The sequence below is a fragment of the Vulpes lagopus genome, chromosome 5 (assembly GCF_018345385.1).
Source record: "Vulpes lagopus strain Blue_001 chromosome 5, ASM1834538v1, whole genome shotgun sequence".
In the NCBI taxonomy this organism is placed as follows: domain Eukaryota; kingdom Metazoa; phylum Chordata; class Mammalia; order Carnivora; family Canidae; genus Vulpes; species Vulpes lagopus.
The window spans coordinates 100,066,772-100,082,866 of record NC_054828.1 but is presented as its reverse complement, the minus strand read 5'-3'; the positions used below and the strand labels follow the sequence as shown (position 1 = coordinate 100,082,866).

The following is a 16,095-nucleotide window of genomic DNA, read 5'->3' as shown; positions in this document are numbered from 1 at the left end:
GATTGCTAGAAACCTCCACAAGCAATTCTAGTGGAGTGATAGAATTGCAAATCAAATTACAGTATTTTGAGAAGCAGCAGTTGAGGAGAATTGTGGAACAGAACAGCACTGTGGCCATGCTTTCAGAAAATTTGCCTGGGAGAGGAAGATGGTAGTAGGTAGAGGATGTGTTGAGGACAAAAAAGGCAGGAGAGAGGAAGATGATATTAGTGGGACTGTCAGTGGAGGGTGGTAATTGATGAGGTAAGTTTCCTGAGAATTTGAGCAAGGATCATAGAGCAGGTAAGAAACTATTGGCCTTAGAAGACTACTTCTTCTGAGATAGATTGGAAAGAGATAAAACGAAACAGAGGCTAATAAACATTCACAGTTTTCAGGGCTGGAACTTTATTCTTCCTCAGGAGATAGCGATGCTCTCTAAGAAGGTAAAACTGTTTCTGGGTGGTGAAAAAGGTGGGTTGGAATGCTGAGAGAATGGAAGACCATAGACATATGAAAAAGATTGTTGAGTTACCTTGAGATCATGGAGGTGATTCATTCGGCCTGGCTTTATGGTTCTCATTCTTTTTCTTTCTTTTTTGTTCTTATTTTTAGTTTTTATCGTTGAACTATATAGTTGACATATAATGTTGTATTAGTTTCTGGTGTACAATATCATGATTGAACAATTTTATTTACTCAGTAGTCACCATGGTTAAGTGTTGTAACTGTCACCTACCTCATTATAATATTAGTAACTACATTCCCTATGCTGTACTTTCAGTGAATGAATGGATAAAGAGGATGTGGTGTAGGTAGACAACATGATTTTCCATTCTCAGACCTCCTACCCTCAAAGACACTGGGCCTAGATAGTTAATAATGTAGAGTTAGAGAGGTGGGTTGATTGATCCTCTCCCCAGTAGCGGTTAATAAGATAAATGTGTCAGTGACAAGGAATAAGTTTAGCAAAAGGCTTAATGGAAACCACTTTGGCTAATAATGTTACATGGCAGTCTTTACACTTTTTTGAGAACCAACTTTGAGGACTGCCAAGATCAAGCCAGGCAAAACTTTATTTGCTTATAAATTGATTTTAATGAAAGGATTCTGGAGTTGTTAGAGTAGAATGAGGAGCCAGATCAATTAATGTATGTGGGCTTTACAGGGAAGGTAAACTTGGTGTAGAGAAAGAACATGCTTACCATCTATAACTGATGTTATATACCCTCAGCTTCTAACTCCGTATGAGTATTTTAATTCTGAAAAAGAAAATGATATAGTGCTTGATTATTATCCACAATATTTTTGAAAGTTTATTTCACATAGTTCATACTAGTTTAAAAAATTAATAATTTATTATGCCAAAACAACAGCATGTTGTTTAAATCTTTTTTTCTGGTTTTTTATTTACCAAGGTATTTCAGTAAAAAAATATTTATAGAGGGCAGCCCTGGTGGCCCAGCGGTTTAGTGCCGCCTTTGGCCCGGGGTGTGATCCTGGAGACCCAGGATCGAGTCCCACATTGGGCTCTATGCATGGAACCTGCTTCTCCCTCTCCCTCTCCGTCTCTCTCTCTCTCTCTATGTGTGTGTGTGTGTGTGTGTCTGTCATAAATAAATAAACAAAATCCTAAAAAGATATATTTATAGAGAAACTTAAAGATTGCTATTAAAAAATTTGGTAGAAAAAAAAATTTGGTAGATGATGATACTTTGTATAATACACCAGTTACTTAGCACTATCTGTTTCAGTGTCATAAAAATACAAATACAGTTAAATAGCTATAGTTCCTATTCTCCAGGAACATACTTTTTTGTAAGTATGAAAGTGGCAGCAGTCTTTCTAGTCTTTTTTTTTTTTTTTTTCCAGTTATCCTTAGTCATAGTTCCTTTGTCTCTGAAGTGAATTTAGGATCAGTTTTATTTAAGGCTCTTTAGTGGAGACTTTACTCAGTTCTGGAGTTACAGAGCCATCTGCAGCTGCTATATTGGAACTCCCCCCCCCCCACACACACACACTACCAACTATTAATTCTTATTAATAACCTTATTAATTAGATACCAAACTCCTTTTCATTGATTGTACTTCATAAGTTTACTGTGACTCCTATTCTTAAAATGTGCCAATATGGGGATGCCTGGGTGGCTTAGTGGTTGAGCGTCTGCCTTCAGATCAGGACGTCTGCCTTCAGATCAGGATGTGATCCTGGAGTTCTGGGATTGAGTCCCCCAGCGGGCTCTCTGCATGGAGTCTGCTTCTCCTTCTGCCCTGCCTGTGTCTCTGCCTCTCTCTTTTTGTGTCTCTCATGAATAAATAAATTCTTAATAAAAAAAGATGCCAATATGGTTACATTCTGAAATGGGGTCCATTAGTGATTATTAAGTTACTTCATTATTTTAGGCACAGACTTTGAAATCCTGTCCATAAAATAGATTAATAGGGGGGCTGTTTATATAATAATTTGGGGAAATTTTAGAGATGAGCATAATTCATTGTTAAGGATTAATTACTCTAGTTCCCTTTAGTGGCAAAACTTGCCTGATGAGTTATGTTTTCCAAGATTGATATTTAGACATCAAGAGAAATATGTAGTTAAAGTTTTATAATTTATTATCGGAAATTCTAAACAGCTTTATCTTGGAATTTATATGTACACAGTAGAAATAATTGGAAAAAATTAGGTAATTCTTCACTATTGACATTTGTGTATAGCCTAATAGATCAACTGTCAGGTTTTTGTTTGTAAAAGAGAGAGAGAGCAAGTGCGGAGGAGGAGCAGAGGGAGAGGGACAAGCCGACTCCATGCTGAGCATAGATCCTGATACAAGGCTTGATCCCACAACCCTGAGATCATGACCTGATCAAGAGTCAGATAACTGACCAACTGGGCCACATAGGCACCTTAATCAACTGTCAGTTTGATATTAAACAGGATTAATACATTAATGATACAAATATTTGGAATAAACATTCTAAGCAAAGTATTTTCTAATGAATTTTTTTATAAAACACTTTTTAAAAATGAAAATATTTTGTGGGGATTTTGTATTTTTTTCTTTATTGAAAAGGTAATTTATGATTCTGTGGAGAATTTTATCTTATGTGAATATTTTTAGTCCTCTGTGAAAGTAGAACTTATTCACTTTAACATAGATTATTGGCAGGACAATAATCACTGTCATCTTCTTAAGATAGCTACATTTTCCAGAGGATTTTTCTTTAGAAGTAAGGCTAAACCCCCATGGATAGATGAATGCGAAACCTCTGTGGTTAAAAATATAGGTCAGCTTCCTTATTGATAAGGTCCTCTAGTTGCTAGATAGTGCTGATATGGAGGGCATGGTTTGGCTTTAGGTGTGACTAAAACTAAATGTTAATGGTAAGTATGCTGATGGCTTAATGACATTCTACTGTGTCACTTCATAGTACTATCGCCATTCAGTAAATGCCAAAATCAGAAATACATCTAACTAGTCATTTCAGTGTTTTTACTTCTTTTCTTTCAGTTTATCCTCTCCAGTGTGCCAGCAGTATTAAAAGCTAAGCCCCATTTTTTCTTATGCTAGACGCTTAACTGAAGTAGAAAGTTTCCCCAACAGTTTTTAAGGTAGCCAGTCATTTAAGTTTCTCATATACGTTCTTTTCTGTTGGAGAATTTTTTCCTTTTGACGGCATATGTTCATAATATATGCAGCAGTTGCAACTGAGTTCCTGCCAAAAGAAAAAAAAAATTACCTGTACTTTGGAACAAACGGGAAGGTCCAGGGAACACTTTGGCAATATTAACTGCCAGGAAGACAAATTATGTCACAGCTGGTGCCTGGGAAACCCATTAAGACCTCTTGGGGTGACCAAATGACTGTAATTTGAGAATACAGTCCAGTGGCATTATATGAAGACAAGCTGTTAGCATACAGTGGTATACAAGCAAAGGAATCAAATATATCTGAAGGTGAGAATCAGTCATTTTAAACCAGCAAAGTACTGGTAAACCACAAGTACCAAGCATTGCAAATGCCACTTGAGAAATGAGAGAACCCAGAGGCAAAATTTAAACATAGAGGGTGTCAGTTTTCTGAAAGAAACAATCCTAATTATGTAGAATCTGGGATATCATATCGGCACAGGTCTGCATCATTGCCTCTTATTCCAAATAACATTTGGGAGAAGACAGAGATTGCCAAAGTTTGCTGTAAATGATATTGATAAGTAAATTACACTAATCAGGTTGGAAAGTGTAAATTTTCTTGATGGGTCTTTGAGCTAAAATGACTGAATTGTAGGAGGAGATGGGAGTGTTTTATTAATTGACAGCAGATCCAAGATTTCTAAGATGCTCTTTGTATATAGAAGTATATGAATGGATACTTCCTCAGACCAGGCAGCGATCACAGTTTCCAGAGTTCCATTTCTGTATGAAAGCCAAATCCTTTGGTTATTTCAGCTCAAAATGTACTTTTCATTCATTCGTTTTTTCATTCTTCCTTCTGTTCATTCTTTTGTTCTTTCTTTCCTTGTCTTCCTTTCTTGTCTTTTTTCCTTTCTTCCTTCCTTCCTTCCTTCCTTCCTTCCTTCCTTCCTTCCTTCCTTCCTTCCTTCTTTTTCTTTTCTTTTCTTTTTTCTTTCTTTTCTATCTTTTCTTCTTGCTGAGCTTGAACTCATGACATTGAGCTCAAAGATCAAGAGTCAGATGCTAACCAACTGAGCCACTCAGGCGCCCTCAGCTCAAAATATACTTTTAAAAAATTAGTGGCCATTAGGAGTTAAAAGGACTAAAGTACACCTTCCTGTGAGACCAAAGGAAAGGAGCTTGACTAGATGAAGAGAGTGGAAGAGGTCTACAGTTGGAGCTGTGGGGCATATGATAGAGAATCTGAGATAAATAACAGATTTTGAATATCAACTAGAGTGTTTTACTCCATGGACCACTTTTACCTTCCTCCTGATCAAAAGTATTTCCATCATTTAAGGCTCAAACTATTTCCTGAAAATATTTCCATTTTTTGTCTCTTGAAATTATTTAAAAAGTTTTTTGTATGTCTGTTTTGGTATGTATATTTGATGTTCCTGATAGATTGTGAATTATTTGAGGGCAGAGACAGTTTCTTACTAACATAGCTATCCTTGGGATGACTCGGTAAGTACTTGTTAAATTGAATGTGGGAAGAAGAAAGTTTAAGAAGTGGAAAGTTGTGATTAAAAAAAAACAAAAAACTCTAGAGAGAGGGATTGGGACAGATGCAAGAACAAAAGGGTGTTATGGATGAGGGTAGCCAGAATTCATTTATTTATTGGGGCGGGGCAGGCGTAGGTAGAGGGAGAAGGAGGAAGAAAGAATTCCAAGCAGACTTTATGCTGCATACTGAGTGCAGAGCCCTACTTGGGGCTCAGTCTCCTGACCCTGAGAGATCATGACCCAAGCTGAAACCAAGAGTCAGATGCTTAACTAACTGAGCCACCAGTTGGTGGATTTTGAGAATTTGAATATTCAATAGTTTCTCATGATAACTTTATTATGTGAGTCTAGAGTATAATGAAATTAATATTTAGAAATTGTCGGGCTAAGTTATCAGAAAGGTCATATGCTTGGATCTGTCATCAGGAATATAAACCACATGGTTAGTATTCTCATGTCATCATAAAGTATAAAAATTATTGACTTTGACCTGGCATTGTGATGGTTTCTACAGTTATTTAAACTAAATACCTTCCTGGTTTATAAATTTAGCTTAAATTTCTCCTTATTTCAGCTGGGTTGATGCTCAGAATTAGAACTACTTTTACTTTTGTACCTTTGATCACTAGAAATTTCTGTTGCTTCCAGTCTTGTAGGCTAATCTTTGAGATTACAGCTCAGACTTAATAATGCTCAAGCCCTGGAGGAGAGGGGCTGTGTGTGTGTGTGTAACGGTGCCTTCTAGTCATGAATTTGTGTAATTATGTTCCATTTTTCCAGTTCCTGATTTTCAGAGACTACACTTTAGACTTCCCAACTGAAAAACAAGTACTCCCCACAATTCCTTTTTTTTTTTTTCTTTGCCTCTGCTTTACTTAATGCATTGCCTCTACCTTGGGGAGATCATTCACTCTTTCATCCAAATACTGAGGATTCCCTCTACTGAGAACTGTCTCAAATTAAACTGTATGATTGAAAGAGTCCATGAAATCTTCTTTTGGCCTTTTCTTGCTATTTTTATTTGTGTCTGGGGACCTTGATGATTTAGTACTGTTATCTGCTTAGAATTTCCTTTCACCATACTCCCTCTGGTGAATTCCTATCTTTATCCTGGCACAGCTTAAAATGTCACTCTACATTAGACAGAATTTTTTCTTTCTACTTACTATTCCTTCTGGCTGGACTCAGATTTTCATTTCATTGCCTACTACAACAGAACTTGAACCTGCTAATAATCTCTCTAATTTCCTCAGCAGTAAATTGGGATGATAATAGTAAATTCCTTTTAGGATTATGCTTAAGATCAAAGGATATACCACTTGTAAATTACCTAGGGCAGTGCCTAGTACATAGCAAGCATTTGATAATAAATATTACTCCCCACCCCTTACTGTATTGACAGTGTCTGTTTCCTTCATTTTTTCACTGTACAAGGCAATGTTTTAGGTGCTGGAGATTAAAGAAATAAAAAACACTTCCTTTCCCCCAAAGGATCTCAGATAAACTGAGAATATAGGTCAGTTTTACAAAATAATAGGTAATTAATATTAAAAAGGTAAAACGGTGCTGTGGGAGCACATAAGATAAATACTGGAGTTGAAGGTTCCTTGCAGGAGATGGCATCAGTACTCCTCTACTGACATGATTTTAACAGCCACTTACTAGTGCCAGTTCCCAAATTGTTCTTGGATCTGGACTTCACTTCAGAATTGTCTGTCTACATACTAGATTGTTCTGCTTGTGTGTATGTCCTTCAGAATTCATAAATGTAAAATTTCCCCAAATTGAGCTCATTATTCTATTCTTTAAGTCTTAAACATTTCTTAAAACTGACTCCTCTTCTGCATTCCTACTACCGGCTCTTATTTCAGGTCCCTATCTCTTAAGTCTGGACCACTGCCCTGAAATCTGCTCTTCAGGTAGCCACTAGAGGGTTTGCTCTAAAATGTAAATGTAACACCTCCCCCCCTCAAAACCTTTTAGTGGTCTCTATCCTCTATAGATAGTCTCCAAGATCTGAGTGGCTCTTTACCTCTCCCATGTGAACTCTGTTCCCTCTTCTTCCACATTCTCACCTTACAAAGAGCTTTTTGTCCACCTCCTCCCTTCCATGTATACATACACACTCCACTTTGCTATTACATTCTGTTTCTTTACACATACTAGAATAAGATCTAAGTATCCTATCATCAAATTTTACCTGGCTTAACACTTTGTTCTGCATTTCTTCAGGAAATCTTTCTTGAGCTCTGTGTTCCTAGTTACCTTTATAGAATTATGTGTCATTGTACTTCTATGATATTCTGTGCATATCACTATTACTGTACTTACCACATATTTTTATTGCCAGTATGATTCTCTTGCAAGATTATGAACTCCTTGATGCCAGTATCTGCCTTTTACTCTTTTGTAAACATTTTCTTTCATCAGGGAGTCAGTTTAGAGATTCTCTCCCTCTCCCCCTGCTCCTCTCCCTGTTAGAGCATGCCTGTGTATGCACATGTGTGCTCTCTCCCTCAAATAAATAAATCTTTGGGATGGGGGAAGATCTAAACAGGAAAAGAAGATTCAGCAAGTAAGAATGAGAAGGAATGATCAGAGAGCTAAGAAGAAATTCAGGCAAAGGCACTGTTCTAGAAACTAAGGATAGGGACGCCTGGGTGGCTCAGTGGTTGAGCGTCTGCCTTTGGCTCAGGTTGTAGTCCTGGGGCCCTGGAATTGAGTGCTGCCTACAGCTCCTCACAGGGAGCCTGTTTCTCTCTCTGCCTCTCTCTCTGTCTCTCATGAATAAATAAATAAATAATCTTTAAAGAAAAGAAAAAGAACTTAAGGACATTTATTTCCCTTGCCTGAATACCATTCTTGCCTGAATGATCAGCAGTATTCAGTGCTGATGGAAAGTTGAGCAAGATACAGACTGGAAAGTATCCATTGAATTTAGTGACAAAGAACCGAGATCACCATCTTGACAAGAAAAATGTCTGTGAAGTGGTTAGATGATAGCCAGATTGCAGAAGGCTGAGGTGCATTCCTACCAGAAGTACACAGGGATTCCAGTTTCTTCACATCTTTTACAACACTTGAATTTTTTTGGTTTTTGTCTTTGATGTAAGAGCTATAATGTAATAGGTATACAGCTATAGTACCACCATACCCAGTGGGTGTGATTGATCTCCTTTGGAGATGAGGTTTGGCACCTTGAAAGGCATAGAAAGTGGATTGCAGACTATATGTTTGTTTGTTTGTAGTTAATAGGGGTTTTTTTGGTATGTAACAAAAAATTTAAAAACTTATATTTCAAAATCAGGTGTTGATGTAGCAAAAGCAGTGCCCAGAGGAAAATCTGTATCTGTAAATGCCTATGTTAAAAAAGATCTCAAATACTAAACCCATTGCTAGCAAAGGGAAAGAAATAATAAAGATTAGAGATAAACGAGTAGAGAATAGAGGGGATCCCTGGGTAGCTCAGCAGTTTAGTGCCTGCCTTCGGCCCAGGGCTTGATCCTGGAGTCCCGGGATCGAGTCCCACATCAGGCTCCCTGCATAGAGCTTGTTTCTCCCTCTGCCTGTGTCTCTACCTGCCCCTCCCCCTCTGATGAATAAATAAATAAAATCTTTAAAAAAATTGATTAAAAAAACGAAGTAGAAAATAGAAAAACAACAGAACAATGCAACCAAAAGATAGTTTTTCTTTTCTTTTTTTTTTTTTAATTTTATTTATTTATTTGAGAGAGAACAAACACAAGTAGTGGGGAGAGGGAGAAGCAGGTTCCTTGCTGAGCAGGGAGCCCTACAGGGGACTCCATCTCAGGACGTAGAGATCATGACCCGAGCCACCCAGATGCCGTAAAAGTTGGTTTTTTAAAAGATCAACAAACCTGACAAACTTAGAATGAAAAAGAAGGAAGATTTAAATTGCTAAAATCATAAATGAAAAAAAAAATCAGAAATGAAAGTGGGCACCTTTTAGAAATAAAAGAATTGTAAGAGAGCATTATGAACAATTTACATCATATTGTCCTATTAAAAACTGGGCAAAGGACTTGAATGGATAATTCTCTAAAGAAAATATACAAATGGCCAACAAACTCAGTAAGATTCTCATTAGGATGATGCATATCAGAACCACAGTGAAATAGTACGTATATTAACTGAGATGGCTATCATTTAAAAAAATGTGGGGCATTTGGGTGGCTCAGTCGTTAAGCATCTTACTCTTGATTTTGACTCAGGTCGTGATCTCAGAGTAGTGAGATTGAGCCCCACATCATGCTCAATAGGGACTGTGCTTGAGATTCTCTCCCTCTCCTTTTCTCTCTGCCTCTCCCCTCCCTAAAATAAATAAATCTTTTTTTTTTTTTTTAAGAAAATGAAAATAACAAGTGTTGGCAAGGATGTGGTAAAGTAAGAATCCTTTATACGTTGCTGGTGGGATTGTAAATGGTGCAGCAGCTGTGCTAATGGTTCCTTATTAAGTTAAACAAAATACCCTCGTGACCCAGCAGTTCTTCTCCTTAATTACATACCCAAAAGAATTGAAACAGATGTTCAAATGAAAACTTGCGTGTAGATGTTTATGGCAGCACAGTTCACATTGCCTAAAGATTGAAACAATCCAGATGTCCCTTAACAGATAAATGGATAAACAAGATGTGGTATATTCATACAATGGAATATTACTCAGCTATAAAAAGTAATAATAAAGTACGCATACATGCTGCCTCATGGTTGAATCTCAAAAACACTGTGCTAAGTAAAATAAGCCAGACACAAAAGAGCACATATTGTATGATTCCATGTATATGAAATATTCAGAATAGGCAGATAAACAGAGATAATGCAAACTAATGGTTGACATGGTCTGGGGGAAAGAGGGAATCAGGAGTGACCAGTGAGTACAGGATTTCTGTTTGGAGTGATCAAAATGTTCTGTAATCAGATATGATTATACAACATTGTGACTATCCTAAATACCATTGAACTACACCTTTTTAAATGCTTAAAATGCTAAATTTTGTTATAAGTATTTTACCACAATAATAAAAATAAAAGCTGTCAGTACAATTAGAAGTCACCTGTTTGGCCGACTAGCAACAGATCTGATGACTAGTGATGTTAGCATAATTGAAGGATGCTATACATTATTATAAGTGAAAATTTTCCTAAGAAATTTCAGAAAGTGAAATAGGTCTCCATCTTCCTTCTGAATTATTTGGTCTGCGGTCAGGTCTAGGAATTTCTATATTAAGAAAACACTATAGATGATTATGATACAAGTGGCCCCCAGCAGCTTGTTTTTGTCAAAAATGCAGTGTCATACCATCATATATGGAACAGTCCAGGGTGCCAGATGTTTTAGGCTCTATACATAAAAGGTTTTTGTTCTCTGTACTTTTGAGAAGCAAGCAAGCAAACAAACATCATACTGGCCAAATTAGATTTTGTGTGTATGTGAAAAAACAGAGTCCAGAAATTTAAATCTATTTTCTATTCTCAATTTTTTTTTAATTTTTATTTATTTATGATAGAGAGAGAGAGGCAGAGACACAGGCAGAGACACAGGCAGAGGGAGAAGCAGGCTCCATGCACCGGGAGCCCGATGTGGGATTTGATCCCGGGTCTCCAGGATCGCACCCTGGGCCAAAGGCAGGCACCAAACTGCTGTGCCACCCAGGGATCCCTCTATTCTCAAATTTTTAAATGAACTGGCCCCTTATTAGATAAACCTGTTTTATCTTATAACTTTGAATCTTCCTAACCACACCACTATAACCTATCACATAATTATTCCAATCCTTCTACTATGTAAATTAAGAAAGCAGAGGTTGGTTTATACCCTTATGCTTTATTTATATGGAATAACATTGTAAGATTTAACATTTATGGTTCTAGGATATCTAAATAATTTGATTTCAGTAGAACCTGAGTGATTTCTGAAAATCAGTGATGTAGAGATTTGTGATTTACTTTGAATCATATGTTTTAAAGCCGCTCTGTGTAGAGGGCAAACCATTTAGCTAGAAAGTAAGTCTTGGGGATCCCTGGGTGGCGCAGCGGTTTGGCGCCTGCCTTTGGCCCAGGGCGCGATCCTGGAGACCCAGGATCGAATCCCACATCGGGCTCCCGGTGCATGGAGCCTGCTTCTCCCTCTGCCTATGTCTCTGCCTCTCTCTCTCTCTGTGACTATCATAAATAAATAAAAAATACCTTTAAAAAAAAAAAAAAAAGAAAGTAAGTCTAGCTGCAGTGTAGTAATTTAGCATGTCCTTTTTATAGGTCTGTTTTGATGAGATTAAGTTTAGAGACAACAATATAGTATGCTGCATACCAGAGAACAGGCAGTTTGCTTACTTAGTTCTAAACTGTGATGGTCTTAATTTTTTAAACTACCAATCTTTGAAGAGTATTTTGAAGTTTGATGTAAAATTTTTTCTTAACCACTTTTAGGCCAGCCAGGCCTTCGAGAAGCTATTTCTATGTCCTGTATAACCAACGGGAGTGGTGCAAACAGAAAGCCAAGCCACACCAGCTCTGTCGCAATTGCAAGAAAAGAAACTCTTTCATCTGCTGCTAAAAGGTACCCATTTATAAGGGAAAGGAAAGCTAACATTGCAAAATTGTCTGAAAGTAATAATCCATTCTATTTTTTAAAAAAATATGAAATAGAGCTCTTGGAATTAAAGTGATTATGTCCTTTGAATCTTTTAGCTTTGAATATAGACACCCAGCCTATAATCACCTGGTTTACATTCATGGTATCTATGGAGTTGCGTGAGGAAGCCTTTTGTTCTAACTAAAGAAAGAATTTTCATTTCCTGATTTTTTGTTTCTTTTTAACAAGCATTTGTTGGCCAGATAAGCATTATTATATTTAATTACATAAGCAAATTTTCTATAGCGAGCAGTGCCTTTGATTCAGCAGTTTTTAAAGGAAAAATAGAATCTTCAGTATATATATTAGGAGGAAGCTGAACACATAACTTTTATTCTTTAACCATGACTATAAAATTAAGGCGTAATTTAAATATTATAGTACTGTGGTGTGTGTGTGTTAGAGGATGGCAGGTAGGTGAGCAGTAGAAATATTGCAGAAAAACAGTTTCAATAAACTACACATTTACATTCTATATGTTCTTTTCATCAATAAATTAATCTGTTGTTTAGGTAAAATTGCTTACAGACTTTTTCCACTTCTGTGTAATTCTTAGCAAATTATCCCTTATAGAGTTTGGAGAGACCATAAGAGATCAACTACATAATCTTACAACTGTTTTCTTCAAAGAATAACTGAGGAAAAATCTTAAGTAATGGAAAAATATTTAAAATGTACTGATAGAAAATGGTTGCCTTAATAAACTAATGCCAGTGACTGAATTATTCATTAGTGTGGATTTATAATTTTTTTTTAAGATTTTATTTATTTATTCATGAGAGACACAGAGAGAGGCAGAGAGAAAAGTAGGCTCCATGCAGGAGCCTGATGCGGGACTCAATCCCGGGACTCTAGGATCACGCCCTGGACCAAGGGCGGGTGCTAAACCGCTGAGCCACCCAGGGATCCCCTGGATTTATAAATGTTAACCGGACATTTGGCTACAGGAATAGTGAAGAAATGACAACATCTTTAGGCCTTTTTTTTTTTTTTTTTAAGAACTTTTATTTTTAAGTTATTTCTACACCCAACATGGGGCTTGAACTTAACAACTCCGACGTCCAGAGTTGTATCTACACTGACTGAACAGCCAGGTGCCCTGATCATTAGACCTTTTAAAATCCCCTCTTAGAATTCAATATTTGAAGGCATTGCCATTATAGGTAGAATGCAGACTTTGTTCTCCAGAACATGCCAAAATGTATTGCCTATGCTTCACATTAGGAGAAAAGGACAAATTATAAGAAAACAAATACATTGTGGAAAATTTTTTTTAACATTTTTAATAAACTTCCTTGTATTTAGTAATAGTTTGGATTCAGCCCATTTTCTTATGTAACTATAGTCCTGTACAGTGATCACTATTATGCACAATAGTAAGTAATCTTAAGACCAGCTGACTTGGGGATCCCTGGGTGGCTCAGTGGTTTGGCACCTGTCTTCGGCCCAGAGCGTGATCCTGGAGACCTGGGATTGAGTCCCACATCAGGCTCCCTGCATGGAGCCTGCTTATCCTCTGTCTGTGTCTCTGCCTCTCTCTCTCTCTCTCTCTCTTTCCCTCTCTCTCTGTCTCTCATGAATAAATAAATAAAATCTTAAAAAAAAAAAAAAAAAGACCAGCTGACTTTGTTACTTCATGATACAGGGGCTCTATATTTTGCCTTTTTTTTTTTTTTAATTTTGTTTATTTACTCATGAGAGACATATACAGAGAGACAGAGAAGCAGGCTCCCTGTAGGGAGCCCGATGTGGGACTCTATCCCTGTACCTTGGGATCATTCCTTTTTTTTTTGGGATCATTCCTTGAGCCAAAAGCAGACACTCAACTGCTGAGCCACCCAGACATCCCTGTATTTTGCTTTTAAATACCCAGGAGGAAATTCTCTTTTAGGTTTTACTGCACCCACCCCACCCCGCCCCCAAGACTGGTGGTCTGTACATTCAGGATCATACGAAGACCAACAAGAAAGAATTTCTAACTCAGTTTTTTTAATTTTATTTTCTTCTAACTCAGTTTTGAATTTCAAAGTTAGTCTGATATTTCTGAGGTAGAACTGTATTTCTCAGCACATATTTTAAAGAACTGAACAATAAATAGAAAATTGGGGTAGCCCCCTTTGGTCTGAAGTCCAAAGTATCAGAACTCAATCAGATTAAATGTCATTTTAAAGATTATATTTTAGGGCCACTTGGGTGGCTCAGTGGGTTAAGCACTTGACTCTTGGTTTCAGCTCAGGTCATGATCTCATGGGATGTTGGATTGAGCCTCTTGTGGGGCTCCAGCTCAGCAGGGAGTGTGCTTGAGATTCTTTCCCTCTGCCCCCTCCCCCCCACATGCATACACTCTTAAATTGTTTTTTTTTTAAGGTTTTATTTATTTATTTATGAGAGACACAGAGAGAGAGGCAGAGACATAGGCAGAGGGAGAAGCAGACTCCCTTACAAGGAGCCTGATGTGGGACTTGATCCTGAATCCTAGGATCATGCTCTGAGTTGAAGGCAGACACTCAACCACTGAGCCACCCAGGTGTCCCTCTTAAATTAATTAAAAATTTTTATTTTTACTATTACTCTGTAATAAATTGTATTTACTATGTATATTTGTTTAAAATGTTCTTGAACACACTTCCTTGTAGATCATGCATCTCATAGTCAAATTGTAACTTTAAGAATTGAAGACAGTTCATGGTTTTCTGCCTTTTCAACCATGGAATTCAGATTTTGGTTCTACCTGGTTTGTAATATTGCCCAAAATGTGTCATACAAGGACTTTTATCCAATGATTGAGAATGCAAGGGCTTCATTTATTAAGAATCAAAAGTGCAGAATCCTAAGAATTTATATATAAATATCTTAGTTTAACTCTAAATATATTCACATAGATTTATCAGGTTTTTTTGTTTTTGTTTTTGTTTTTATGAAAGGCCAAGCTTCTCACTCTGTTTAATTGTGTGTGTTGATTAGATTTTTTGACTGTCTTGCATAAAATATACCCATGTTATTTTTTATAATTGTTAGTTTCAATTTTAAGACAGTAAGAAATGTAAAACTCTCACTTTGCAAAAAACCCATCTCTTATGATTATTTTCCTCAACTTTTTATAACTGTCTCACCTATATAAAATTTAATAGCAATTTTTTTTTTTTTTAAGTAACTTTATTTTAGGGGTCTTTCCAGAGCACTCAACTTAGTTGTCATGGAAATTAGTTTTTCTTTTCTATGTGTATTTTGTCTGTTTTATTTGTATTTAATTTATGTAATTAAAATAATCAATACAAGTGGCATAAGCAGGTTCTGTATCAGTGGGGGGATACCTATAATTCCTGATAGATTTAAAACTCAACCAGCAAGAGGAGAAAAACATAGAAGAAATGGGAATCAGAATAATCTACTTGAGTTTTATGTGTAAAGGGAAGTGTCGCTGATGCTCTGATTTGGGTAAGTTGAGGTCAGTTAAGAGAGATGCCATTGTTCCCCCAAATCTGCCAAGATGGCAAAATGCATTGGGCTATTTTGGTCCCAAAGGGCAATCTTCATAGGTGATATATTGCCTTAGAATTCATATAAATTCTTCCCTGAAGATTTTAATAGCTTCCAGAATTTTCACAGAAATACTATCATTAATTGAAAGCGGTGTAAATTGTATTAGCTATATGATTTAGGATTTTGAAATCTATAGTAATCACTTTTTCCATCGTTTGAAATATCTTTTGTTTGTTTAAATATGTGTTATTCCATGTTATACTTTATTTTACAGTGGTACAGAAAAAAAGAAAGAAAAACCACAAGGACAGAGGGAAAAAAAAGAGGAATCTCATTCTAATGATCAAAGTCCACAAATTCGAGCATCACCTTCTCCCCAGCCCTCTTCACAGCCTCTCCAAATACACAGACAAACTCAAGAAAGCAAGAATTCTACTCCCACCAAAAGGTTTTAACTGTCCCTGAGTACAGAGCTAGGGAATGGTTGTAATGATACCTAAAATTCTGCAACTTGAGAAAAGTTAGCTATCCATGGATTCCAAGAGAAAAGCCTGGTGGCCCCTCACCCCCAATCTTCTTTGTTGTAAAATCTTTATTTTAGCACTTTGGAGAAAGAAGATTTAAGGTCAAAATTTCTCAGTTGAAACTGGAAAAGAGAAAACCTAAGTTACAAACAATTTGATAAACGGAAGGCCTTAATAACCAAACAATATTTTTATAGTACAATTACAAAAATCTATATAAACTGTGCATAAATTTATAACCATGCACAGAAAAGTGCCATATGTAATTATCCTCATAT

The 16,095-nt window shown here is 36.7% G+C and overlaps 1 protein-coding gene across 1 annotated transcript in view; it reads left to right on the top strand.

Moving 5' to 3' along the window:
• The window catches only part of EML4 (EMAP like 4), a 156,936-nt gene that overhangs the window by 67,615 nt on the left and 73,226 nt on the right, over positions 1-16,095 (top strand). The window contains exons 3-4 of the mRNA XM_041757000.1: positions 11,606-11,735; positions 15,568-15,741. Of these exons, the coding sequence (XP_041612934.1) occupies positions 11,606-11,735; positions 15,568-15,741 (304 nt within the window). The remainder of the gene's footprint in view (positions 1-11,605; positions 11,736-15,567; positions 15,742-16,095) is intronic.